This window comes from Oncorhynchus tshawytscha, linkage group LG05, assembly GCF_018296145.1.
Source record: "Oncorhynchus tshawytscha isolate Ot180627B linkage group LG05, Otsh_v2.0, whole genome shotgun sequence".
In the NCBI taxonomy this organism is placed as follows: Eukaryota; Metazoa; Chordata; class Actinopteri; order Salmoniformes; family Salmonidae; genus Oncorhynchus; species Oncorhynchus tshawytscha.
In genome coordinates this window covers 21,529,726-21,556,472 of record NC_056433.1, presented here as the reverse complement: position 1 = coordinate 21,556,472, position 26,747 = coordinate 21,529,726, and the positions used below count along the sequence as shown (strand labels likewise).

The window sequence follows — 26,747 nt, the reverse complement described above, 5'->3', positions numbered from 1 at the left end:
TATTTTATATACGTGTTTGTTTGAGTTACATCCCTGTGTATTTTATATATGTGTTTGTTTTGGGCTTCGTCCCCATGTCATGTTGTATTTTGGGTGGAGTAATAAAACCCCCTATTACGTATTCCTGCACCTGTCTCTGATCCTTATACAACGTGACAAGGAGCTTTCATGCAGCTTCCTTATGGAATGCCATCCACACAGTCATGACAACAGCCATACTCCCTTTGGTGTGGTGCTTTCTGGCATTGGCTCAGAGGATGAAACCATTATATACCACATCATAATACACAGCCTTAGGCAAATGTAGGGCCCAGTCAATCATCACCCACATTGATTTGTGCCTCTGATTTTTTACTTTGAATGAACATAACGTTTGCCTACAGCAACATTGCGTGTTTTCACAGAGCATGTAATATTGCCCATTCCATGATGAAAATGTGCCCTTTGACTACCTCATATAACAGCATTATTTCAAATATTGTGACACAAGACCATAGGCTTTGTAAAAGAAGAAACAGATTTACAAGATTGTTTCTAGGACATAATGTGTGTTCAATATCCAACAGCATGACATCAAGTCGATAGTGAAATTCATTATCAAACACTGATCTGCAAATTTATACCAATTATTGACAATATAACAACAAACACACATGCACACACACGGTGAGAAGTCACAAATAATATTCAGTACATTACATCATTTCACTGTTACATTTGAGTCTTTTTCCCCGACTCCTCATCCCAGTCTACACTCAAATCATCTTCATCAAAGTTGGAGGAGCTGAACATAGACAGGCCAGAGAAGAGGCCTTTAGAGCCTAGCTCAAAACACTTTCTCTTTTTAGGGTTGACAGCAGAATCTATAGCAGGGTTTAGGCCCTTACTGTTAAATGTCTGGAAGTCTTTGTCTCCACTAACTCTTGCCTCAGGCCTATCCTCTGTAGAGGCTTTAGCTTGCACCCCTGTCCTCTGCTGTATGCTGGTGATAGCTTGTGTCCATGTGTCCTGCTGCCCTGCTTTAAGCTCTATGGACGAGGTAACCTGAGCACCTGATGTAAGAGTTATTAGGTTTGTAACTTCCTTGTCCTTTGTAGTTGTGAAGGAGAACCTGGTGAGTTTGGCCAGGGTAGAGGCCGCCACAGTGGGCTTTGGGTGGTCTGGCTGTAGTGATGGAGGGTCTGTGGAGGTTGTGAATGTAGTTCTGTTCTCACCTGGAGCAATTCTGCTCAGCAACTGCTGGCGTTTCTGCTCTGTCCCATGATCCCCACGATCACCTCCCTCCGCCGTGGGACCACTGACCTCTGGGTTCAGGTCACGTGACACCTCAATGGGAAACTCTTTCTCCTTAGACTGAACCCTCAGCGTCTTGGCAGAACTGCTGCCCTCTGCTGGCTTGTCTTTGTAACACTGTTTCTCATTCTTTTTCTTTTCTGTTTTCTCTTTCTCTCTAGCTGAAGAAACTGTGTTATGGTTCTCTCTGTTATGAGTCTTTGCTTTGCTAGGTGGACCTCTATTCTCTGTGTGAAAGTCTGAGCTGTCAGTATCTGGACAGAGAGGTTCCGTGTGGGTCATCTTCTCTCTGGGTTTAAATGTGAACCCTGTGAACTTAGAGTGCAGTTCTTCTCCCCCTGCCCCCACAGTACCAGAGAGCTCCTGGTCTCCAGACGGGAGGTTACAAGGGACATTGTTCTTTTTTGAGTTGCGTTTCTTCCCTGCTACAGGTGTGCTGTGGGAGGGCAGGGAGTCTGTGGAGAAGGCCTGCTCCACATCTAGATGGTCTATGAGGTCTCTGCTGGTGCTGATGTTGCCTCCTCCCACAGCTTTGTCTCCCTGAAGGGGAACATGAGTCATCGCTCTGAGCCGTTTGTCTCGCAGTTTCTTGGACACCTTCTGTACCACAGAACAGGATCCGTCTTCTGCTGACGCTGTGCTTTTACTGCTCTCCTTACAGCTCTCTACCACCTCCTCCTCCGCAGTTATACTGGGTGTCTTATCGCACACAGGCGCTCTCCCACTCTCCTTGTGTGCAGCACCGCTGTTGCCCAGCAACGACACAGCGGGGTGTTTTGGCAGGGTTCGGGCCTGCTTTGAGAAGGAGTTGTGGTTGTGTTGTGTGGATGTTGTGATGGGTGAAGTGATGATCGGCGAGTTGGCATGTCCTCCCCCCACTGGGCCAGCCAGTGAGTGGAACCAGTCCAGTCCACTCTCTGAGTCTGTGGTGATGTCAGAGTGCCCTGGACCGCTTGTCTGGAATGTAGAACTCTTGTGGTGATAACTGCTGCTCAGATCACTGTGCTGCTTTGCAGGCAGAGGAGAACCTTTTTCTGTTCCTTTAGGGGAGCCTGGCCCATTATTCTGCAGTCTAAAGAAAACACAATGATTCATACATAAAGGGGGTTGTACTCAGTATTTTCCCTGGGCTAGGCTTTAGAGGTAATATGTTGGAGGGGGAGTTGTTATAAGTGAGATTTATTCTGATGGTGTAGAAGACTATAAGTTAGAGAATGCATTATTTATAAGCAATATTTACTTTTTGTCCTGTTCTACAAAGTTGAATCTTCACAAAGCTTGTTCTTTAAGTTTTCACAAGTATAATGTCTCACCTTGAGAGCCTGTCCATCTCCTTGTAGAGGAGGTGAGGCATCTGGAGGCCCTCCAGAACAATTTGACACTGTGTCTGGTACTGCTGACTGGGGTTGTCAGGGAATGACGTGTGAAGAGCATTCACATCTCCCAGGAGAGCGCCCCCCTGAGGCACAGACACACACCGCACTGAAACTTCACCTTAAATGTTGTATTATGTCATGTTTCAAGTCATGCTGAAGGCATTACAGTTTACATTCAATGTAACTGTAAAATGTAACATGTTATAAATTGGGTAGTTTGGGTGTTGGATTCTGATTGGCTGAAAAAGCATTTCAGCTGTGTATGTGTGTGTGTGTGTATGAGACAATATAACATGGTTATGATGCAAAAATACTTGTTTACTGTTCTATTTATGTTGGTAACCTGCTTATTCTATCAATAAGGAACCTCAGATGTTTGTGTTATATGTCAAATATACCACGGCTAAGGGCTGTATCCAGGTACTCAGCCTCATGTCGTGCATAAGAACAGCCCGTAGTCGTGATATATTGGCCATTATAAACTGGGTGGTTCGAGCCCCGAATAGTGTTTGGCTGAAAGCCGTGGTATATCAGACCGTATACCATGGGTATGACAAAACATTTATGTTTACTCTTCTAATTACGCTGGTAACCAGTTTATTATAATAGCAATAAGGCATCTTGGGGGTTTGTGGAATATATACCACATCCCCTTGGGCCTTATTGCTTAAATATACCACATCCCCTTGGGCCTTATTGCTTAAATATACCACATCCCCTTGGGCCTTATTGCTTAAATATACCACATCCCCTTGGGCCTTATTGCTTATTTCATGTTAGAATGTAACAAAGTGTAGCTTCCTACCTGCATAGAGCACTCCATGACAGAGACAACAACAACAGCATCCTCCACAGTGACAGTGTCTCGAAACATCAACCTGGCGTGTGCTGCCAGGATCAAGACAAAGATCATGAGCTTCATGACCACATTATATCAACAACAACTATAGCATAAAGCATTCACATAATAAATATGAGTTTGAACCCTTTCAGTAACTACTAAACCAAACCCAAAGGAATTCAGAAGGAAAGACAGATGTGTAATGTAAAATGCTGTCCCACCCTCAGCAAGGCGGCTGAGGCTCTCCAGCATGCGGATAGTGGTGCGGGCTGCGTTCCTGCTGTCGCTCTGCCTCTGCAGCTGGTAGTAGCGGGACAGGATGGAGTTGGCCTCCTCAGACACGTGCGGCTGCAGCACCTTGATCAGGCAGAAGTAGGCCTTCATCTTCTCCATGCTCCACAAAGAATCCTCCGACTGGCAGGGAGCTCCTGAAGGGCAGATGAAGGTATTTGGTATTTTATTAGGATCCCAATTAGCGGTTGCGATAGTAGCAGCTACTCTTCCTGGGGTCCACAGAAAACATTCAATAATACAGAACATTAATAGACAAGAACCACTCAAGGACAGAATTACATACATTTAAAACATCACAAATCAGTACATACACACAATGTCTAAGTCAAACAGGGGAGGTGTTGTGAGGTGTTGCTTTATCCGTTTTTTAAAACCAGGTTTGCTGTTCACTTGATCAATCTTTGATGGAAGGGAGTTCCATGCAATCATGGCTCTATAAATACTGTTTGTTTTCTTGAATTTGTTCTGTATTTGGGTACTGTGAAAAGACCCCTGGTGGCATGTCTGCTGGGGTAAGTTTGTGTGTCAGTGCTGTGTGTAAGTTGACAATGCAAACCATTTGGAATTTACAACACATCAATGTTTCTTATAAAAACAAGAAGTGATGCAGTCAGTCTCTCCTCTACTTTTAGCCAAGAGAGACTGGCATGTATATTGATATTAGCCTTCTGATTAAAGTAATGAGCAAGATGTGGGGTTGTATTTATTATTTACCAGACAGAAGAAAACTAACTGAAACAGGATGGGACTACCTAAACTTGTCCAATAAGATTAGTTTTTTGTTGCAAAACGTTTTGTCATAATGAATAGGACCCAGGCTTCCGTAACCACAACTCCCTGAGTGATCGTCTTGATAACGACCTAGAACACTAATTGGGGCGATGCCAGAGAGACTTTACATCATTGGAATTTTCATTCAACATAGCTCTCTTCCTTATGCAAATACTGTGGGAATTATATTATGCAAATGATCAAATGCTGTTTTCTGGGGAGAGAGATTGTCTTTTCTAATGAAGAGCCCAGAGGAGGTCTCAACTCTAATTTGCAGTGTAGCTTAACTCAGCAATATGATATCCCACTGATTCCTCAGATGACCTATGTAATTGGTGGATATCTCAGGCACTAAGCGCAGGATTATTCCACTCCACTTCTAGAGGACTGGTTTCTTTAATGACTGTTCTGTACTTCAACTGATCATACACTGCTCCAAAAAATAAAGGGAACACTAAAATAACACATCCTAGATCTGAATGAATGAAATATTATTTTTAAATACTTTTTTCTTTACATAGTTGAATGTGCTGACAACAAAATCACACAAAAATGATCAATGGAAATCAAATTTATCAACCCATGGAGGTCTGGATTTGGAGTCACACTTAAAATGAAAGTGGAAAACCACAATACAGGCTGATCCAACTTTGATGTAATGTCCTTAAAACAAATCAAAATGAGGCTCAGTAGTGTGTGTGGCCTCCTAGTGCCTGTATGACCTCCCTACAACGCCTGGGCATGCTCCTAATGAGGTGGCGGATGGTCTCCTGAGGGATCTCCTCCCAGACCTGGACTAAAGCATCCGCCAACTCCTGGACAGTCTGTGGTAGATGGAGCGAGACATGATGTCCCAGATGTGCTCAATTGGATTCAGGTCTGGGGAACGGGCGGGCCAGTCCATAGCATCAATGCCTTCCTCTTGCAGGAACTGCTGACACACTCCAGCAACATGAGGTCTAGCATTGTCTTGCATTAGGAGGAACCCAGGGCCAACCGCACCAGCATATGGTCTCACAAGGGGTCTGAGGATTTCATCTCGGTACCTAATGGCAGTCAGGATACCTTTGGCGAGCACATGGAGGGCTGTGCGGCCCCCCAAAGAAATGCCACCCCACACCATGACTGATCCACCGCCAAACCGGTCATGCTGGAGGATGTTGCAGGCAGCAGAACGTTCTCCACGACGTCTCCAGACTCTGTCACATGTGCTCAGTGTGAACCTGCTTTCATCTGTGAAGAGCACAGGGCGCCAGTGGCGAATTTGCCAATCTTGGTGTTCTCTGGCAAATGCCAAACGTCCTGCACGGTGTTGGGCTGTAAGCACAACCCCCACCTGTGGACATCGGGCCCTCATACCACCCTCATGGAGTCTGTTTCTGACCGTTTGAGCAGACACATGCACATTTGTGGCCTGTTGGAGGTCATTTTGCAGGGCTCTGGCAGTGCTCCTCCTTGCACAAAGGCGGAGGTAGCGGTCCTGCTGCTGGGTTGTTGCCCTCCTACGGCCTCCTTCACGTCTCCTGATGTACTGGCATGTCTCCTGGTAGCGCCTCCATGCTCTGGACACTACACTGACAGACACAGCAAACCTTCTTGCCACAGCTCGCATTGATGTGCCATCCTGGATGAGCTGCACTACCTGAGCCACTTGTGTGGGTTGTAGACTCCGTCTCATGCTACCACTAGAGTGAAAGCACCGCCAGCATTCAAAAGTGACCAAAACATCAGCCAGGAAGCATAGGAACTGAGAAGTGGTCGAAGGTCACCACCTGCAGAACAACTCCTTTATTGGGGGGGTCTTGCTAATTGCCAATACTTTCCACCTGTTGTCTATTCCATTTGCACAACAGCATGTGAAATGTATTGTCAATCAGTGTTGCTTCCTAAGTGGACAGTTTGATTTCACAGAAGTGTGATTGACTTGGAGTTACATTGTGTTGTTCAAGTGTTCCCTTTATTTTTTTGAGCAGTGTATATATAATATGCCATTTAGCAGATGCTTTTATCCATAGTGACATACAGATTCATTCATGTCATTAATTGACCAGAGTCGTTTCTCCAGGGTCTGGACCAGTTTCTGTCATTATGAAGCCAAAACGCAGTGTGGTCTAAAAACTGGTAGATGTGAACACACTAGCTCTTCAGAGCCTGTTCTCTCTCTCTCTCTATAAGGACTCTGTATAAACACCTTTGTTGTGCAGTATGAAGGAGGAGATGATGCGGTCCCACTCAGGGTTCTTGGTGTCCAGTAGGACCAGGACCAGGTCAAAGCGGCTGAGCAGGGGGCTGGCCAGGGCCACGTTGACCGACACAGGCACGTTTGGGTCGTACTGGCCCTTAGGGTTGGTGGCAGCCAAGATGGTGGTCCTGGTGTTCAGTTTACACACCATGCTGGGTGGGACAGAGGGAAATAGACCCCACAAAGTCAATGGAGGAAATAGAAAGATGCTTTATGCATGTCAGTCATTATGACTCTGTTCCAGCCCATAACAGAAGTGAGTGCAAGATAAGATTTTTCCTTACCCTGCCTTGGCCACACTGATGGTTTGCTGCTCCATGGCTTCGTGGATGCTGGTGCGGTCGTGCTCTTTGATGCTGTTGAACTCGTCGATACAACACAGGCCTCCGTCAGACAGCACCAGTGCTCCTGCCTCTAGATGCCACTCCCCGGAGTCCTTCACTGCTGCCACCGTCAACCCTGACACACAACACATATTCCTTTTTTGACTAACATAAGTGGTTATTTCAGTGATTCCTTTAAGCAAAGTGAACTGTTTCAGATGAACCAGCAGAGGGTAGACAGACCTGCGGTAGTGGAGCCGATCCCAGCAGTGAGGACTGACCGGGGAGTGATCTTAGCAGCGTACTTCAGAAACTGAGACTTCCCTGTGCCTGGGTCTCCCACCAGCAGAAGATGAGACTCGCCTAAACCAGAAATGTATTACAAATCTAGAATCAGATATTAACATCGACACCAATAGAGTTGCAGTTTGTGAGGCATGTAAGAGAAATTGGTCCACATTTTGAACAAGGATACATACCTCTTACTTTCGTTCCAGAAGGATCTATTCTTTGCACCCCACCTGCTAACACCATGGCAACAGCTAACTTAACTACATACATTCCAAACACTTGTGGGCAAAGGCTCATGAGAATCTGGTTCCTGCCTTCAGAGAGAACATGGAAGAAGAACGGCAATCAAATTCCATTCACATTTCATGTCCATCTCATCTCATATAGTATTTATCATGTAATAATGACTATTAAATATATTAAGAAGTAGTATCTAAATCTGTATGGCAACAGTTTTAATTATGGGGATTGGGGAAGTATTACAGTCACGTTATTATGTACCAGTTATAGGGTCATGTTTGTAATTGTCCCAGAACTCCTCAAACTCCTGCTGCATGTCCTCTAGGACCAGAGCTGCCATGGTCTGCTCATTGTTCACTTCAATGAAATTGGCTTTCAACACCAAATCCAATTCACAGCGTGCGTCCTCGTATAGGGGCTTCCATCGCTGACGAACTACTCCATACACTGTAACATCATCACCTGAAAAAATGTCATCACAAATGGTGATATCCTAGAAATTCAGTCCCAACATTCAATGTGATGACACTAATCCCTTAAAAACATGCATGTTCATCTACTGCGGCTTCATCTTGGGTGAAAGACAATCATATGGTATTGTGATGTTATCACACACAACATGACACCACAATGTAACATCCGTACATCATACAGTATTATGACATCATTGGTAATACATCACAATGTGGAATTCCAAAACTCAGTGATGTCACAATCTACCTAACACAATGATATCGCCCTCTGCAAAACAAATTCCCATAATACAGTATGACAATATCCTTTATGTAACAATCCCACTGTGATGTAATTTCCAATACAAATGTCAACTGTGATATAGTGACAAATGACATCATAGTGACCAATGTTACCTGATTTACAGCTGTCTACCAGATCATCCTCCAAAATGACCACCATGGAGCGAGGAATACTGCCCACAGACAACCTCTGGGCCTGAGCACACAGAACAGCAGGGAAAGAGGGGCGCAGTTTGATAAAATATAGGCTTACAATTTGTGTTTGCAGATGTTATTCAACAGGGTTAAACAATGTGTAGAATGTAATTAAAACAAACAGTACTAGAGCCCCTTAGCCCCAAGTCACCTGCTCCTGGATCTTAATTTCCTGGTAGTCCCTGCATGCTGCCGGGGTGGAGCTGGCTGACAGGCAGGTGAACTTGTTGGAGTTACAGAGGTCCTGGTTGGGGCAGCTGGTAGGGGGAATGAAGCTATAGTATTGCTCAAAGTCAGCCTGCAGGGAGAACACGTGACGGCACTTGGAGCACATGTAGTCCCTCTCGTACTCCAGAACCTTGGCCACACTGGTGCGGATGACCGTGCCCGTGACGGACAGGAAGTGACCAGCGTCCCGAGACTTGGGGATGTTCTCCCTGGTGAGCTCAGGACACACAGGAAGACCTGAGGCGTGATGACATACAGCAATGCAGAGGGAGGTTAGGTTTATGGACATCAAACAGACCAAGGAGCACTGGACTAGACATCAAAACAATGATCAGAACTGACAACACGCTGTACCATCTTTCCTGGAACTCAAACAAAGTTCAGCATTCCTTGTCATGCTCAATATTAACCACCAGATGGGGCTCTCTACCCACTATTGTATTGAAGAGAGATGTATCGCATGCATCTTGCACAAAATAATTTTGTGTGTGCAATGTGTAGCCCATTACATAGCCTTACTGTACATCTGTCAAGTAGCCAACAGTATTTTATTGGATAAAAGTACCTAACGCAGAGAACTCTAAGAGGGCACGACAAAACCTATTCCCCCTCAGGAGACAGAGAAGATTTGGCCTGGGTCCTCAAATCCCCAATAAGTTCAGCAGCTATACCATTGAGAGCATTCAGACTGGTTGCATCACCACCTAGTCTGGCAACTGCTCGGTCTTCGACCGCAAGGTGCTACAGAGGGTAGTGCATACGGCCCAGTGCATCACTGTGGGGCCAAGCTTCCTGCGATCCAGGATCTCTATACCAGGCGGTGTCAGAGGAAAGCCCTACAAATTGCCAAAGACTCCAGCCACCCTAGTCATAGACTGTTCTCTCTGCTACCGCATGGCAAGCGGTAGCATAGCACCAAGTCTGTCCAAAAGGCTTCTTAACAGCTTCTACCCCCAAGCCATGAGACTCCTGAACAGCTAATCAAATGGCTACCCAGACTATTTGCATTGACCCCCCCATTTATTTTTATTTTTTCCCCCACTGCTGCTACTCACTGTTTATTATCTATGCATAGTCACTTAACCTCTACCTACATGTACATATTACCTCAATTATCTCAACAGGTTAGTACCTCCGCACATTGACTCGGTACTGGTACCCCCTGTATATAGCCTCGTTATTGTTATTTTATTGTTGCGGTTTTATTTTTTACTTTAGTTTATTTCTTACATTTTTCTTATCTCTTATTTTTCTAAAAACTGCATTGTTGGTTAAGGGCTTGTAAGTAAGCATTTCACAGTAAGGTCTCCACCTTTTGTATTTGGCGCATGTGGCAAATAACATTTGATTTGATTTATGGGAGAAGCCTTCTTTGGTAAAAGGTAGCTTTAGGCCTAAGCAGTGACCACTGAGAATCCATAGCAGACTTGTGAAGTCTTTTTCCCTGATAAATCTGTGGACTCGCAGACACTGTCAGTATAAAATGTAATCCCATGCACTGATAGAATATAAAAGGAAAATAGGCGTTTATGGATAAAAGGCAATACTCCAGCCCACCAATGTTATCATGGATTAATAGGTGCTCCCGAGTGGTGCAGCAGTCTAAGGCACTGCATCTCAGCGCAAAAGGCATCATGACAATCCCCGGTTCAAATCCAAGCTGCCATGATTGGGAGTCCCATAGGGCGGCACACAATTGGCCCAGCGTCGTCCAGGTTTGGCCAATGTAGGCCATCATTGTAAATAAGAATGTGTTCTTAATGGACTTCCCTAGTTACACATTATTATTATTATTTTTTTAAAATAGAACATACACGACATGGCCAAAAGTATGTGGACATCTTGGTGTCCAGTAGGACCAGATGCTCGTCGAACAATAGGCCTGGCTTGCAGTCGGCGTTCAAATTCATCCCAAAGGTGTTAGATCGGGTTGAGGTCAGGGCTTTGTGCAGGCCAGTCAAGTTGTTCCACACCGATCTCAACAAACCATTTCCTCGCTTTGTGCACGAGGGCATTGTCATGCTGAAACAGGAAAGGGCCTTCCCCAAACTGTTGCCAAGTTGGAAGTACAGAGTCGTCTAGAATGTTATTGTATTCTGTAGCGTTAAGATTTCCCTTCATTGGAACTAAGGGGCCTAGACCGAACCATGAAAAACAGCCCTTGACCATTATTCCTCCTCCACCCAACTTGACAGTTGGCACAATGCATTGGGGCAGGTAGCGTTCCAGAGAACATGTTTCCACTGCTCCAGAGTCCAATGGCGGCGAGCTTTACACCACTCCTGTAGACGCTTGGTATTGTGAATGTTGACCTTAGGCTTGTGTGCGGCTGCTCAGCCATGGAAACCCATTTCATGAAGCCTCCGACGAACAGTTATTGTGCTGACGTTGCTTCCAGAGGCAGTTTGGAACTCGGTAGTGAGTGTTTCAACTGAGGACATATGATTTATACACGCCATGCGATTCAGCACTTGGCGGTCCCGTTCTGTGAGCTTGTGTGGCCTACCACTTCGCGGCTGAGCCGTTGTTGCTCCTAGACGTTGCCACTTCACAATAACAGCACTTACAATTGACTGGGGCAGCTCTAGCATGGTAGAAATTTGACGAACTGACTTGTTGAAAAGGTGGCATCCTATGACGGTGCTACATTGAAAGTCATTGAGCTCTTTAGTAAGGCCATTTTACTGCCAATGGAGATTGCATGTCTGTGTGCTTGATTTTATACACCTGTCAGCAATGGGTGTGGCTAAAATAACCCGAATTCACTCATTTGAAGGTGTGTCCACAGACTTTTGTATATATAGTGCATTGTCCTCTCTCTCCATCTGGCATCTCAAACAACATTGACATTTTCCGTCCACATCTTCAGAGTGGTTTATGTGAAGCACTTTCCATTTTCTCATGAGAGTAGACAACTGAGTTTTAAGATGCAGCCCACCTACAGCGGTCCTTTCCACAGAGAGACATTCTGAATTTCGAGCGAGCAACCTGTTGAAAGTATTGAAGCATATACTGGTCTGATCTTAAACATGGCCTTGTAGCAGTAACATTCCCCACCAGAACACACACAGCTGCATCACCAAGAGCCCTGCTGCTATTTGCTATGCCTTCTACATTCACGCCATGTAACCAACCAAGGAACAGCATACGAGTCGAGCACATCATCTGGCTATTTATAACACTGCTCTCTGTACTGGTGAGACCCCAGACTGCAGTACGCAATGGCTAAAGTAATTAGATGTGAAGGTTGAGCTACTTTGCAAGGCTGGCAGACAGACAAGGTCAATCATTACAGATTATTCCCATCTGACTATATGTCTGTGCTCTTTTTTTATCATCTGCATATTAAAATCAAATCAGGCCAATCCATGTCAACCCGCTCCAGGTGTTAAACTAATGGTGTCGATAAAACTGTGGCAGCCTGGCAGATGTCGGAACCCATAGTGCGGCTGAGTTTTGGCAGCCTTTACACAGACAGACCAATTATGATCTTTAGCCCAATTATTGGCAAAAGAACTGATCTGATTGGTTAAAATACCAATCAGTCCAACAAAAAAATCAGAATCGGGCTGTCTGTGTAAACGCAGCCTTATTGCTCGAGACAGTGTACATAAGAAATTAGAGGTCGACCGATTATGATTTCTCAACGCCGATACTGATACTTGGAGGACCGAAAATGCCGATACCGATTAATCAGCTGATTTATTTATTTGTAATAATGACAATTACAACAATACTGAATGAACACTTCTTTTAACTTAATATAATACAAATAAAATCAATTTATCCTCAAATAAATAATGAAACATGTTCAATTTGGTTTAAATAATGCAAAAACAAAGTGTTGGAGAAGAACGTAATATGTGCCAAAATGCAATATGTGCCAATATGTAATATGTGCCATGTATGTGCCATGTAAAATATGTGCCATGTAAAAAAGCTAACGTTTAAGTTCCTTGCTCAGAACATGAGAACATATGAAAGTTGGTGGTTCCTTTTAACATGAGACTTCAATATTCCAAGGTAAGAGGTTTTAGGTTGTAGTTATTATAGGACTATTTCTCTCTATACCATTTGTATTTCATTAACCTTTGACTATTGGATGTTCTTATAGGCACCATAGTATTGCCAGTGTAACAGTATAGCTTCCGTCCCTCTCCTCGCCCCTACCTGGGCTCAAACCAGGAACACATCAACAACAGCTACACTCGAAGCAGCGTTACCCATCGCCCCACAAAAGCCGCGGCCCTTGCAGCGCAAGGGGAATAACTACTCCAAATCTAAAAGCAAGTGACGTTTGAAACGGTATTAGCGCACACCCAGCTAACTAGCTAGCCATTTCACATTGGTTACACTAGCCATTAGGCTGATAGGCTTGAAATCATAAACAGGTAACCATGTGTCATCTCAGGAAGTCAATACTGGGCCTGCTGAGAGTGATATCTGGAATGGCTTGTTGTTGTTGTTGTTGTTACATCACACTGAGTCTCCTGTTGCAGTCTCTTACTGCCTACTGTTCTCCTGCATTTCAGGCAGACATTCATCCTAAGTCAACAACAAGACAGATACCTACACGGAGACAAGATGTTCATAATGTTCTCATTAAATCCTGCTGGCCAGTGATGGGTATACTGTACTTCCTATTGTGATTATTATCATTATCAAGCTGCATCAAAAGGATGCTAATGTTTTCCACTGGACAAGTGATTCAGCTATCTATGATGAGGAACTCTAATGGTGTCTGTTTCGATTTAAATGACTCTTCTGTTGCAGAGAGCAGACTGATGAGGTGAGCCTCCAGCAGAACAAGTGAAATGAACAAAAAAATGAACACTTCGGCCAACACTTCCAGACACTGCTTTAAATGGAGCTTTTCAAAGCATTGCAATTAGACAGGGAGGACAACCACCCACTAACTCACAAATATACAGTACCTGTCAAAACTTTGGACACATGAAATTCAAGGGTTTTTCTATTTTCTTTATTTTTGACTATTATCGACATCAAAACTATGAAATAACACATGGTATCATGTAGTAACCAAAAAAGTGTTAAACAAATCAAAATATATTTCACATTTGCGATTCTTCAAAGTAGCCAACCTTTGCCTTGATGACAAACCAGCTTCACCTGGAATGCTTTTCCAACAGTCTTGAAGGAGTTCCCACATATACTCAGTACTTGGTGGCTGCTTTTCCTTCACTCTGCGGTCCATCTCAATTGGGTTGAGGTCAGGTGATTGTGGAGACCAGGTCATCTGATGCCCCACTCCACCACTCTCCTTCTTGGTCAAACAGCCCTTACACAGCCTGGAGGTGTGTTGGGCCACTGTCCTGATGAAAAACAAATGATAGTCCCACTAAGCGCAAACCAGGTGGGATGGCTGCTGGTTAAGTGTGCCTTGAATTCTAAATAAATCACAGAGAGTGTCACCAGCAAAGCACCCCCACACCATCACACTTCACAGTGGGAACCACACATGCAGAGATCATCCGTTCACCTACTCTGCGTCTCACAAAGAGACAGCGGTTGGAACCAAAAATCTCAAATTTGGACTCATTAGACCAAAGGAGAGATTTCCACCGGTCTAATGTCCATTGCTCGTGTTTCTTGGCCAAAGCAAGTCTCTACTTCTTATTGGTGTCCTTTAGAAGTGGTTTCCGTTGCAGCCATTTGACCATGAAGGCCTGATTCAGGCAGTCTCCTCTGAACAGTTGATGTTGAGATGTGTCTGTTATTTGAACTCCATGAAGCATTTATTTTGGCTGCAATTTCTGAGGCTGGTAACTCTAATGAACTTATCCTCTGCAGCAGAGGTAACTCTGGGTCTTCCTTTCCTGTGGCGATCCTCATGAGAGCCAGTTTCATCATAGCGCTTGATGGTTTGTGCGACTGCACTTGGAGAAACTTACAACGAACGATATATCATCGAAGAGATATGTGAAAAACACCTTGAGGATTGATTCTAAACAACGTTTACCATGTTTCAGTCGATATTATGGAGTTAATTTGGAAAAAGGTTCGGCGTTTTGATGACTGAATTTTCGTTTTTTTGGTAGCCAAACGTGACGCACCAAACGGAGCGATTTCTCCTAAACAAATAATCTTTCAGGAAAAACTGAACATTTGCTATCTAACTGAGAGACTCCTCATTGAAAACATCCCAAGTTCTTCAAAAGGTAAATTATTTTATTTGAATGATTTTGTGGTTTTTGTGAAAATGTTGCCTGCTGATGCTAATGCTAAATGCTACACTAGCTATCAATACTGTTACACAAATGCTTGTTTTGCTATGGTTGAGAAGCATAATTTGAAAATCTGAGATGACAGTGTTGTTAACAAAAGGCTAAGCTTGAGAGCTAGCATATTAATTTAATTTAATTTGCGATTTTCATGAATAGTTAACGTTGTGTTATGCTAATGAGCTGCGGGGATAATTACACTCCTGGATACAGGTTTTTTTCGTAGCTAAACGTGATGAACAAAACAGAGCGATTTGTCCTAAACAAATAATCTTTTTGGAAAAACTGAACATTTGCTATCTAACTGAGTCTCCTCATTGAAAACATCTGAAGTTCTTCAAAGGTAAATGATTTTATTTGAATGCTTTTCTTGTTTTTGTGAAAATGTTGCATGCTGAATGCTACGCTAAATGCTACGCTAGCTATCAATAATCTTACACAAATGCTTGTTTTGCTATGTTTGAAAAGCATATTTTGAAAATCTGAGATGACAGTGTTGTTAACAAATGCTAAGCTTGAGAGCTAGCATATTTATTTAATTTCATTTGCGATTTTCATGAATAGTTAACGTTGCATTATGGTAATGAGCTTGAGGCTGTATTCACGATCCCGGATGGCTAGAATCAAGAGGTTAAAGTAATAATGGACTTTCGTTTCTCTTTGCTTATTTGAGCTGTTCTTGCCATAATATGAACTTGGTCTTTTGCCAAATAAATAAATACATACCTTGTAGGGGTGGTATACACAACTGATTGGCTCAAACGCATTAAGGAAATAAATTCCACAAATTAACAAGGCACACCTGTTAATTGTTTGGGAGAATGCAAAGAGTGGGCAAAGCTGTCATCAAGGCAAAGGCTGGCTACTTTGAAGAATCTCACGGCCTGTTCACCTCGCCAACTTCCAGAATGCGAGATCAGAATAGGTGCATCAAAGCTGGAACTGAGAGACTGAAAAACAGCTTCTATATTAAGGTCATCAGACTGTTAAATAGCTATCACTAACTGACTTCCACCCAGTTACGCATCCCTGCACCATAGAGGCTGCTACCCTATAGGCATGGAATCACTGGCCACTTCAATAATGGAACTCTAGTCACTTTAATCATGTTTATATACTGCTTTACTCATCTCATATGTATATACTGTATTCTATTCTACTGTTTTTTTTAATTCAATACCACTTCGACATTGTTCAATCTAATATTTATATATTTCTTAATTCCATTCTTCTTGCTCTGTTAGATACTACTGCACTGTTGGAGCTAGGAACACAAGCATTTCACTACACCCACAATAACATCTGCTAAATATGTGTATGTGACCAATACAATTTGATTTGAAATATAAAATATATTTTGATTTGTTAAACACTTTTTTGGTTACTGCATGATTCCATGTGTTATTTCATAGTTTTGATGTATTCACTATTATTCTACAATGTAGTAAAATATAGTAAAAATAAAGGAAAACCCTTGAATGAGTACGTGTCCAAACTTTTGACTGGTACTGTAGATCTCAGATGTACCATAAAGCTACATCAGCAGAGGGCCATAACTAGGTACGAGGACAATTCATTCATAGAAGGGAGCAGAAAGAGCTCTCTAGTCTCTCATATTATTGACCTCTCTATGCACTTGTCTTCATGTAAATAAAGAGATTGGATAACTAATTAGAAATAATTATAGCAATAACTCCAATTTGATCTATGATAGGCTAAGTGGAACAAATTTACAACATACTGCTTATCTTTTCAGATCTATACAAGTGCCTAGGAGGTTATTTGCGGCGATTTGGAAGTGGGTAAGAGACTCTTACCTGTGATTCGGGCATGCAGGTAGTGTTTGACCTTGTACCACCTTTGCTGTGTAGAGTTCTCTAACACTGTCTTAGCTGCTCGGTGAAGGGTGTTGTCAAAGATGTTGATGACTTCGCTGGGGTAGGCGTTGAAGTAGTCGCCCACCTCCATGTTGGCTTCAAACAGTGTCATGGCGTTGATAACCACCGGGTAGTGGGCATCCTCATCAGGCTCCTGAAGGATCTGCAGGATGTCACTCCTATGGTGCTCTGTCACATACGCCTCAAACACCTGCCCTATCAGAGCTACCTGCTCTGGGCTTATCAACATCCTGGATCTGGAGGGGTGAATATGGTTTAGCTCATCTATAGTGTCAGGCTTGTAAACTGTAGGTGACATTAATAGTAGTGGTGCATCAGAGAGATTGAAAAACAAAGAATGGCAATTTAGTTGCAGGGGTAAAGTGGTGCTGACACAATTTTTGATAACTCGGTCTGGTGAAGTTATTAGAGCGTCGGACCAGTAACCCGAAAGGTTGCTGGATCGAATCGCTGAGCTGACAATGTAAAAATCTGTCGTTCTGCCCCTGAACAAGGGGGTTACCCTGTTTCCCTGGCACCGAATACGTGGATGTCACTAAGGCTGCCCCCCGCACCTCTCAGATTCAGAGGGGTAGGGTTAAATGCGGAAGACACATTTCAGTTGAATGCATTTCCTTTATTAATAGTAGCTGCGGTCCACGCGTATGTATCTGATCAGTACTAAGACAAAGATTTACGAGATACATTCGCTTCATATCAGACGCACGCGTATGGACAAGACCTAGTGTGGCCTATTTTGGAGAAACACCTAGCATTTATGGAAAAATGTTTGTCAACACTAACAACATTTTTACTTTTGTGAATAATAAAAGTATATTGAAGCCAGTCACTAAACAAAGTTGGAAAATAATTGCTCTATGCCATAACGCGATGTCCCAGATCTGGTTGTTTGGCTAAAGTCAACTAGCTAACAGGGAGGCACGTTTGACAACAGCTAAACATGATTCCAAAATCTAAATGTAATCTTCAACGTGTAATATGTATTAGCAAAAAATATGACTTTATACATACCCTATTTTATTGAGTGTTTGAGTTTCTCTACAGCTAACGATATCAACACAAGTCCCACGGACACACTAAGCACTTTGGTACTTCCCGCTGGATTCATACACTACTTCCACAGGGGGTGTTCAAACTATAATATTAAATAAACATCATAGCAATGTCTTAAAATAGTCACCATGAATTAAATACAATGCATTAAATAAAATCAACAATAATAGAATGGAAAACACGTGGGTGTCTTTCACAAAATGTGAAAAGGCTTTTATGGAAGGAACCCCCTATCTTCTCTCACTTGGTAGTGTCTCGCAAAATAAAGTGCGCAGCCGCAAGGTCTTTAGATTCACATGCCAGAGTAGGGAATGTCTCGAAGGGACTCAGCTAACGTCAAAAGTGACGTCAAAACTTGCATATTGCAGTCGCGTCGGAGAATTTAGCATTTTAGATGGTATAACCTTAACCGAATTCTCATAATCTGCTACGCAAATTCCAGTGAGAAAGTCACTTCTGACATTAGCTGCATCATGTTTAGTCAAAAACCAGTGGTGTAAAGTACTTAAGTAACAAGGGTATATATATATATATATTTTTACTTTTTATTGTGCCATCTGGTTTGCTTAATATAAGGAAATTGAAATGATTTATACTTTTACTTTTGATACTGAAGTACATTTTATCACTTCTATTTACTTTTAATACTTAGGTATATTTAAAACCAAATACTTTGACTTACTCAAGTAGAATTTTACTGGGTGACTTTTACTTGAGTCATTTTCTGTTAAGGTATCTTTACTTTCACTCAAGTATGACAACTGAGTACTTTTTCCACCACTGGTCAAAACCGCCACAGCAGGACCAGAGCCATTCAGTGCCCTCTACCGGCTCTGCCCACAGAGGTCAAACTCATGCATCACCTGAACACAGTAATACCTGTACATACTATGACCTAAAACATTGTGAAACAGAGTTTTTTAAATTATTTTTTTAATCCATAAATATTTTCTGCTGAAGTTGGGATTCTATGGCACATAGTACTGTTTTGTACAAATCATACATACATTGAAAGCCCCACATAATTGACAGCACACACATGAGTAAATGTCACAATAATCAGTATTTATTAGTTAAGCATACACAGTATAATATAAATATAAAATATGCAATTTATTTTTAAAATTGGTGAGACATCATTATATCTGTGTTGAGACAACCATACAAACAGTTTAGTTCTACCAAAATGTCTTATGCGGCTGTAACAAACTATCATTACAGTGCCATCCTAAAATAAGGTACAGAGAGAGGACAATTTACTGTATACTGTATTTAACAAATGATAGCAGCATATGTACCACTCATTACAAACTGCAAAAAAGAAAAACGTCAAACATACTCATCGGCACTGTACAAACAAAGAACCCATTCACAGTGAAGTAATCAACAGAATGCAATGGAGTGGTTGATCATTAAATAATATATCTTTTTTTAAAGTCTTTTTCGTTTCGTATGGTTGACATGCTCTCGAGTTGCAAAAATCAGAAGGTGAAGTACTGGGCGAACCATTCCTGGCGCTGGTGGTCGGGGGATCCTACGGGTGACTCCTCTGTCTCAGGAGGGCTACACAGGGGGCACACACCACAACAGCAGCAAACAGTTATACAGGACATTATTGACTAAGAAATCCTTATTGCACCTCAGAGTTGAGAGTAGTTGTATTGTATTTAAAGGTGGGTTTTTATGTTTATGTTCTGTGTTTGAAGTCAGTGTAGTCATTCATCCAGTTCAGAGCATTTTATTGAGGCAGTGTATCTATAGATTTGATTATCTGCTCTCGAGTGTAAATGCTTCCTCGAAAACAATAACATTTCTGTTGCACTAATCAGCCTTTAACCGTGTTAAGTTTGCTCATTTTTAAGAGAGCCTGTGGTTGTATTAACACAACCATTTCCGTTCTACATGATCATCCAACCATGGGGTTTTGTGAGATTGAATTACAACAAGACCATGTAGTTGTTAATCCTTGACTCAGGTCCTTAGGGGATTATGCTCTCTTGGTTATACAATGTGAATGCATCTATTAAAAATCCTGAATACCAAATAGTGTTTGTTCTCCTCATACACTGTAGTTTCTGAAAAGCAAATCCAATGATAAGTCCAATGAAAGAATGTTAGAGGGAAAATGTATTGAAAGACCCCAAACTTGCCTATTGTGGTTTGTTCTATGCAGTCTACCCAAGATGTAACCTATTCAACCTAATCCATTTCACTGGGTTGCTAGCTTGACCATAGCCTTGGCATTGGAAATTCACAATAAACACCAACAAATCTCACTGTATTGTAACGTTACAGCTTTATTCCACATAAAATAACCTTTGCTCTTTGCTTATAGCACTGGATATCCTTCTGGTGTTTGCCTGGCTGACTGTCTGTCTGGATGACTTGCTGACTGACTGACTGGTTGTCTGGTGTTTAGGCCCCTTCCTCAGTTTCTGTCCAGGGGTCTTAACCCGTTGACGGGCACCAGATGCCTCCTATCTAAGAAGGGCTTGACATCCGAGGGTCTGGAGAGCCAAAGGAGAGGAGAGGATGAGTGGGAGGAGAACTCTCATTGAAATGTCAGAACATACAGTAATAATGAGAAGGCCTCTCCTCTCAACAACGACAGTGCACAAAGAGTTCAAGATTAACATCTCTGTGATATATGACTCATAACTTCATATTGCAGTTAATATTTGAGAAACACAAAAGGCAAGGAAATTGCAATATTGGATCTGATAAAGAACTATGTAACTTAAGACACTTTCAAGTTTGAATTTCCTACCATGGCTATTTCCACAGTTGTCATGTCAAATAACAACCTCTAACCTTAAAAGGTTGGATTTTACTGAACAAAAATATAAATGCAACATGTAAAGTGGTGGTCCCATGTTTCATGAGCTGAAATAAAAGATCCCCAAAATCTTTACATCCCTGTTAGTGAGTTTTTCTCCTTTGCCAAGAGAATCCATCCAACTGACTGGTGTGGCATATCAAGAAGCTGATTAAACAGCATGATCATTACACAGGTGCACCTTGTGCTAGGAACAATAAAAGGCCACTTTAAAATGTGAAGTTTTGTCACAACACAATACCACAGATGTCTCAAGTTGAGGGAGCGTGCAATTGACATGCTGACTGCAGGAATGTCCACCAGAGCTGTTGCCAGAGCATTTAATTTACTTGTTCTACTATAACACACCTCTAACATAGTTTTAGAGAATATGGCAGTACTCCCAACCAGCCTCACAACCGCAGACCACGTATAACCACGCCAGCCCAGGACCTCCACATCCGGCTTTTTCACCTGCGGGATCATCTGAGACCAGCCACCCAGACAGCTGATGAAACTAATGAATATTTCTGTCTGTAATAAAGCCCTTTTGTTGGGAAAAACTAATTCTGATTGGCTGGGCCTTGCTCCCCAGTGAGTGAGCCTTGCTCCCAAGTGTTTGGGCCTATGCCCTCCCAGGCCCACTCATGGCTGCACCCCTGCCCAGTCATGGGAAATCCATAAATTAGGGCCTAATGAATTCATTTCAATGGATCACTAGTCACTTCGGATCACTAGTTACCTTAAACAATGCCACTTTAATAATGTTAACATATATTACACTACCCATCTCATATGTAAACTCAACAAAAAAAGAAACGTCCCTTTTTCAGGACCCTGTCTTTCAAAGATAATTCGTAAAAATCCAAATACCTTCACAAATCTTCATTGTAAAGGGTTTAAACACTGTTTCCCATGCTTGCTCAATGAACCATAAATAATTAATAAACATGTTCCTGTGGAACGGTCGTTAAGACACAAACAGCTTACAGACGGTAGGCAATTAAGGTCACAGTTATGAAAACCTAGGACACCAAAGAGGCGTTTCTACTGACTCAGAAAAACACCAAAAGAAAGATGCCCAGGGTCCCTGCTCATCTGCGTGAACGTGCCTTAGGCATGCTGCAAGGAAGCATGAGGACTGCAGATGTGGCCAAGGCAATAAATTGCAATGTCCGTACTGTGAGATGCCTAAGACAGCGTTAAAGGGAGACAGGACGGACAGCTGATTGTACTCGCAGTGGCAGACCACGTGTTACAACACCTGCACAGGATCGGTACATCCAAACATCACACCCGCGGGACAGTTACAGGATGGCAACAACAACTGCCTGAGTTACACCAGGAACGCACAATCCCTCCATCAGCGCTCAGACTGTCCGCAATAGGCTGAGAGAGGCTGGACTGAGGGCTTGTAGGCCTGTTGTAAGACAGGTCCTCACCAGACATCACCGGCAACAACGTCGCCTATGGGCACAAGCCCACCATCGCTGGACCAGAGAATACTGGCAAAAAGTGCTATTCTCTGACAAGTCAAGGTTTTATCTCACCAAGGGTGATGGTCGGATTCGTGTTTATCGTCGAAGGAATGAGTGTTACACCGAGGCCTGTACTCTGGAACGGGATCAATTTGGAGGTGGAGGGTCCGTCATGGTCTGGGGCGGTGTGTCACAGCATCATCGGACTGAGCTTGTTGTCATTGCAGGCAATCTCAATGCTGTGTTACAGGGAGGACATCCTCCTCCCTCATGTGGTACCCTTCCTGCAGACTCATCCTGACATGACCTCCAGCATAACAATGCCACCAGCCATACTGCTCGTTCTGTGCGTGATTTCCTGCAAGACAGGAATGTCAGTGTTCTGCCATGGCCAGCGAAGAGCCCGGATCTCAATCCCATTGAGCACGCCTGGGACCTGTTGGATCGGAGGTTGAGGGCTAGGGCCATTCCCCCCAGAAATGTCCGGAAACTTGCAAGTGCCTTGGTAGAAGAGTGGAGTAACATCTCACAGCAAGAACTGGCAGATCTGGTGCAGTCCATGAGGAGGAGATGCACTGCAGTACTTAATGCAGCTGGTGGCCACACCAGATACTGACTGTTACTTTTGATTTTGACCCCTGTTTGTTCAGGGACATATTATTCCATTTCTGTTAGTCACATGTCTGTGGAACTTGTTCAGTTTATGTCTCAGTTGTTGAATCTTATGATCATACAAATATTTTACACATGTAAAGTTTGCTGAAAATAAACGCAGTTGACAGTGAGAGGACTTTTCTTTTTTTGCTGAGTTTATATACTGTACCTTATAACATCTATTGAACCTTGCCTATGACGCTCGGCCATCGCTCATCCACATATGTACATATTCTTATTCACCCCTTTAGATTTGTGTGTATTAGGTAGTTGTTGGGAATTGTTAGATCACTTAGATTTTACTGCACTGTCGGAACTAGAAGCACAAGCATTTCGCTACATTCGCATTAACATCTGCTAACCATGTGTATGTGACCAATACACTTTGATTAGATTTTGCTTTGATTTCGTTATATGAACTGTAAAATTATTGAAATTGTTGAATGTTGCATTTATATTTTTGTTCAGTATATTATCATGACCAGATGATTCAAGACAAATGATTAAACACAGTCTGCACTCGGTACTCATTCTGCACTGCACAAACTGTACTGCTCTGATTGAGCTAAACATCTCTGAAGTTTTCAATTAACGACAGGTGGCTTCTTCATCCTGTGCAGAACTGTTTATGTCTCTGAAAACCATCCTAAAATATCTCCTCTGCAATCATTCTCTCCTCGGTCTCAGTAGTCTCCATTGCAGCAAATCCAATGTAATGCTGAATTGAACATGCATTCTGTTGGTCTGTTAATCACCAACTCCAGATCTAGGGAACACCTGGCCTGAGACAGACAGGGCTGACTTCAACAACATCAGAAGCTAAAAGCAGAGAAATAGCATAAGCATGCATACTAGTGTTTTCCATAGAAAAAACTAAATTAGGTATGCAAATGTATATGTACAGTGGGGCAAAAAAGTATTTAGTCAGCCACCAATTGTGCAAGTTCTCACACTTAAAAATATGAGAGAGGCCTGTAATTTTCATCATAGGTACACTTCAACTATGACAGACAAAATGAGAAAAAAAATCCAGAAATCACATTGTAGGATTTTTATATGAATTTATTTGCAAATTATGGTGGAAAATAAGTATTTGGTCAATAACAAAAGTTTATCTCAATACTTTGTTATATACCCTTTGTTGGCAATGACAGAGGTCAAACGTTTTCTGTAAGTCTTCACAAGGTTTTCACACACTGTTGCTGGTATTTTGGCCCATTCCTCCATGCATATCTCCTCTAGAGCAGGGATGTTTTGGGGCTGTTGCTGGGCAACACGGACTTTCAACTCCCTCCAAAGATTTTCTATGGGGTTGAGATTTGGAGACTGGCTAGGCCACTCCAGGACCTTGAAATGCTTCTTACGAAGCCACTCCTTCGTTGCCCGGGCGGTATGTTTGGGATCATTGTCATCCTGAAAGACCCAGCCACGTTTCATCTTCAATGCCCTTGCTGATGGAAGGAGGTTTTCACTCAAAATCTCACGATACATGGCCCCATTCATTCTTTCCTTTACACGGATCAGTCGTCTTGGTCCATTTGCAGAAAAACAGCCCCAAAGCATGATTTTTTCACCCCCATGCTTCACAGTAGGTATGGTGTTCTTTGGATGCAACTCAGCATTCTTTGTCCTCCAAACACGACGAGTTGAGTTTTTACCAAAAATTTATATTTTGGTTTCATCTGACCATATGACATTCTCCCAATCTTCTTCTGGATCATCCAAATGCTCTCTAGCAAACTTCAGACGGGCCTGGACATGTACTGGCTTAAGCAGGGGGACACGTCTGGCACTGCAGGATTTGAGTCCCTGGCGGCGTAGTGTGTTACTGATGGTAAGCTTTGTTACTTTGGTCCCAGCTCTCTGCAGGTCATTCACTAGGTCCCCCCGTGTGGTTCTTGGATTTTTGCTCACCGTTCTTGTGATTATTTTGACCCCACGGGGTGAGATCTTGCGTGGAGCCCCAGATCGAGGGAGATTATCAGTGGTCTTTTATGTCTTCCATTTCCTAATAATTGCTCCCACAGTTGATTTCTTCAAACCAAGCTGCTTACCTATTGCAGATTCAGTCTTCCCAGCCTGGTGCAGGTCTACAATTTTGTTTCTCTTGTCCTTTGACAGCTCTTTGGTCTTGGCCATAGTGGAGTTTGGAATGTGACTGTTTGAGGTTGTGGACAGGTGTCTTTTATACTGATAACAAGTGGAGGACAGAGGAGCCTCTTAAATAAGAAGTTACAGGTCTGTGAGAGCCAGAAACCTTGCTTGTTTGTAGGTGACCAAATACTTATTTTCCACCATAATTTGCAATTCATAAAAAATCCTACAATGTGATTTTCTGGATTTTTTTCTCTCATTTTGTCTGTCATAGTTGAAGTGTACCTATGATGAAAATTACAGGCCTCTCTCATCTTTTTAAGTGGGAGAACTTGCACAATTGGTGGCTGACTAAATGCTTTTTTGCCCCACTGTATGCAATTTCTATTGGTACAAATTTGCTGGTGAGCTGAATTAAGAAGTCTTATTGATCTAGGCCTCTTCTCCAAGTACAAAAAAAACATTTGTATTCTGGTATAGGCCTCCTGAATCGAAATAGGGCAGCATTTAAAGGACACTTCATGCACAGAGATAGAAGCAGCTTTATATAATCTGAAAACAGGTGTATAATCCAGAGCATCATAAGTGTGGTATATGCTGCAGTAGAGAGGTTCTGTATGTGGGGGTGCATTTGTTTCTTAGTGGAAACAGGGTCACCTTGACAGGGGTTGAGACAGACAGGCCGTGTGTGTGATGCAGTGATGGGAGAGTCCCATGACAATGGAGGGCAGCCCCGCACAAATCCGCCACGCTGACTCATCTGCAACTTACTTACATACAGAGCAGCATGCAGCAAGGGCAAGAGGAACCCATAGCACAGAGAGGCACACAGATGGATAACAAGTGCATCAATAGGCAGAAACCTAAGCACCGGATGAGTGCAGACACACAAGCTAGTACAACACATGCACAAGAGAGTATCACATTCACATGTGTGCTTGTTACACATGTGCAGAATGATAGCTGGAAACACAACAACAAGCAAAGCAATGCCAAGGCACAATAGAGAGAGGTTTGTTGATGAGAAGAGTGTTGTTGTTTTCGAAGGTTTCACACATCACCACACAGAACTGTACATGGTGAAGAAAATAACATCAACAATCTATATTACACAATCAGATTTTCCTCATATACAAATCAAACAATTGCACATCAATGTGGACAACAAAGTGCAGTAAGTGCAGCATGCCTGGAGGCCAATGAGGATGAGGTGGTTTAACAGAACAACAGCACATCACCCAATGAGAAAAATACAAAGACACAAAGAGATGCAACTGCTAGCAGGAGCACTTATGCTAACATGTTAAGAGTGACAGTGGGGTGTACACATGCTCCTTTTGCATTCCAATGCCATTTTCAAAGTCTCATGTATTGCATGGGCTTTCCAATAATATAGTAAAGTGTTCATACATCTCCTGGAGTGTGTGTAGGTTCAGATGGAATATCCCTTTGTGTGTTTGAAAAGAAACCGTCAAGTAAAACCAATGACTTCCTGGTTTACAGTAAAGATAAGTTGACAGAGAAGTGGGGGGGAGTAATTGTGGGAGCTCTCCCTCTCGCCGAAAGCCAAATCTCTGGGGACACAATCAAAGCCTCGCAAAAATTGTAGGCAAAGAAAAAAAGCCATCATGTCCTTCAAATAGAATAGCAATCAAGAGGGAATC

The 26,747-nt window shown here is 42.7% G+C and overlaps 2 protein-coding genes across 6 annotated transcripts in view; both read right to left on the bottom strand.

Moving 5' to 3' along the window:
* Nucleotides 1–342: 342 nt before the first annotated feature.
* LOC112250146 (minichromosome maintenance 9 homologous recombination repair factor) lies at nt 343–18,214 on the bottom strand. The gene is made up of 13 exons (XM_024420041.2): nt 18,001–18,214; nt 16,909–17,225; nt 8,773–9,086; nt 8,541–8,622; nt 7,933–8,133; nt 7,620–7,745; nt 7,384–7,503; nt 7,102–7,276; nt 6,767–6,969; nt 3,732–3,938; nt 3,475–3,557; nt 2,607–2,752; nt 343–2,365 (listed from the first exon to the last, which is right to left on the bottom strand). The coding sequence occupies exons 2-13, from the start codon at nt 17,216–17,218 to the stop codon at nt 712–714; spliced, it is 3,621 nt and encodes a 1,206-aa protein (XP_024275809.1). The 5' UTR covers nt 17,219–17,225; nt 18,001–18,214; the 3' UTR covers nt 343–711.
* Nucleotides 18,215–19,086: 872 nt separating this feature from the next.
* LOC112250145 (family with sequence similarity 184 member Ab) overlaps nt 19,087–26,747 on the bottom strand; it is a 120,832-nt gene continuing 113,171 nt past the window's right edge. For 3 of the 5 annotated variants that reach the window (XM_024420036.2, XM_024420038.2, XM_024420037.2), the window contains one exon: nt 19,087–19,605. In XM_024420036.2, coding sequence (XP_024275804.2) covers nt 19,524–19,605 — 82 coding nt within the window. In that variant the 3' untranslated portion in view covers nt 19,087–19,523. Of the gene's footprint in view, nt 20,550–26,747 lie in introns of all 5 variants that reach the window. The other 2 variants (XM_042321681.1, XM_024420039.2) reach the window with 2 other exon arrangements.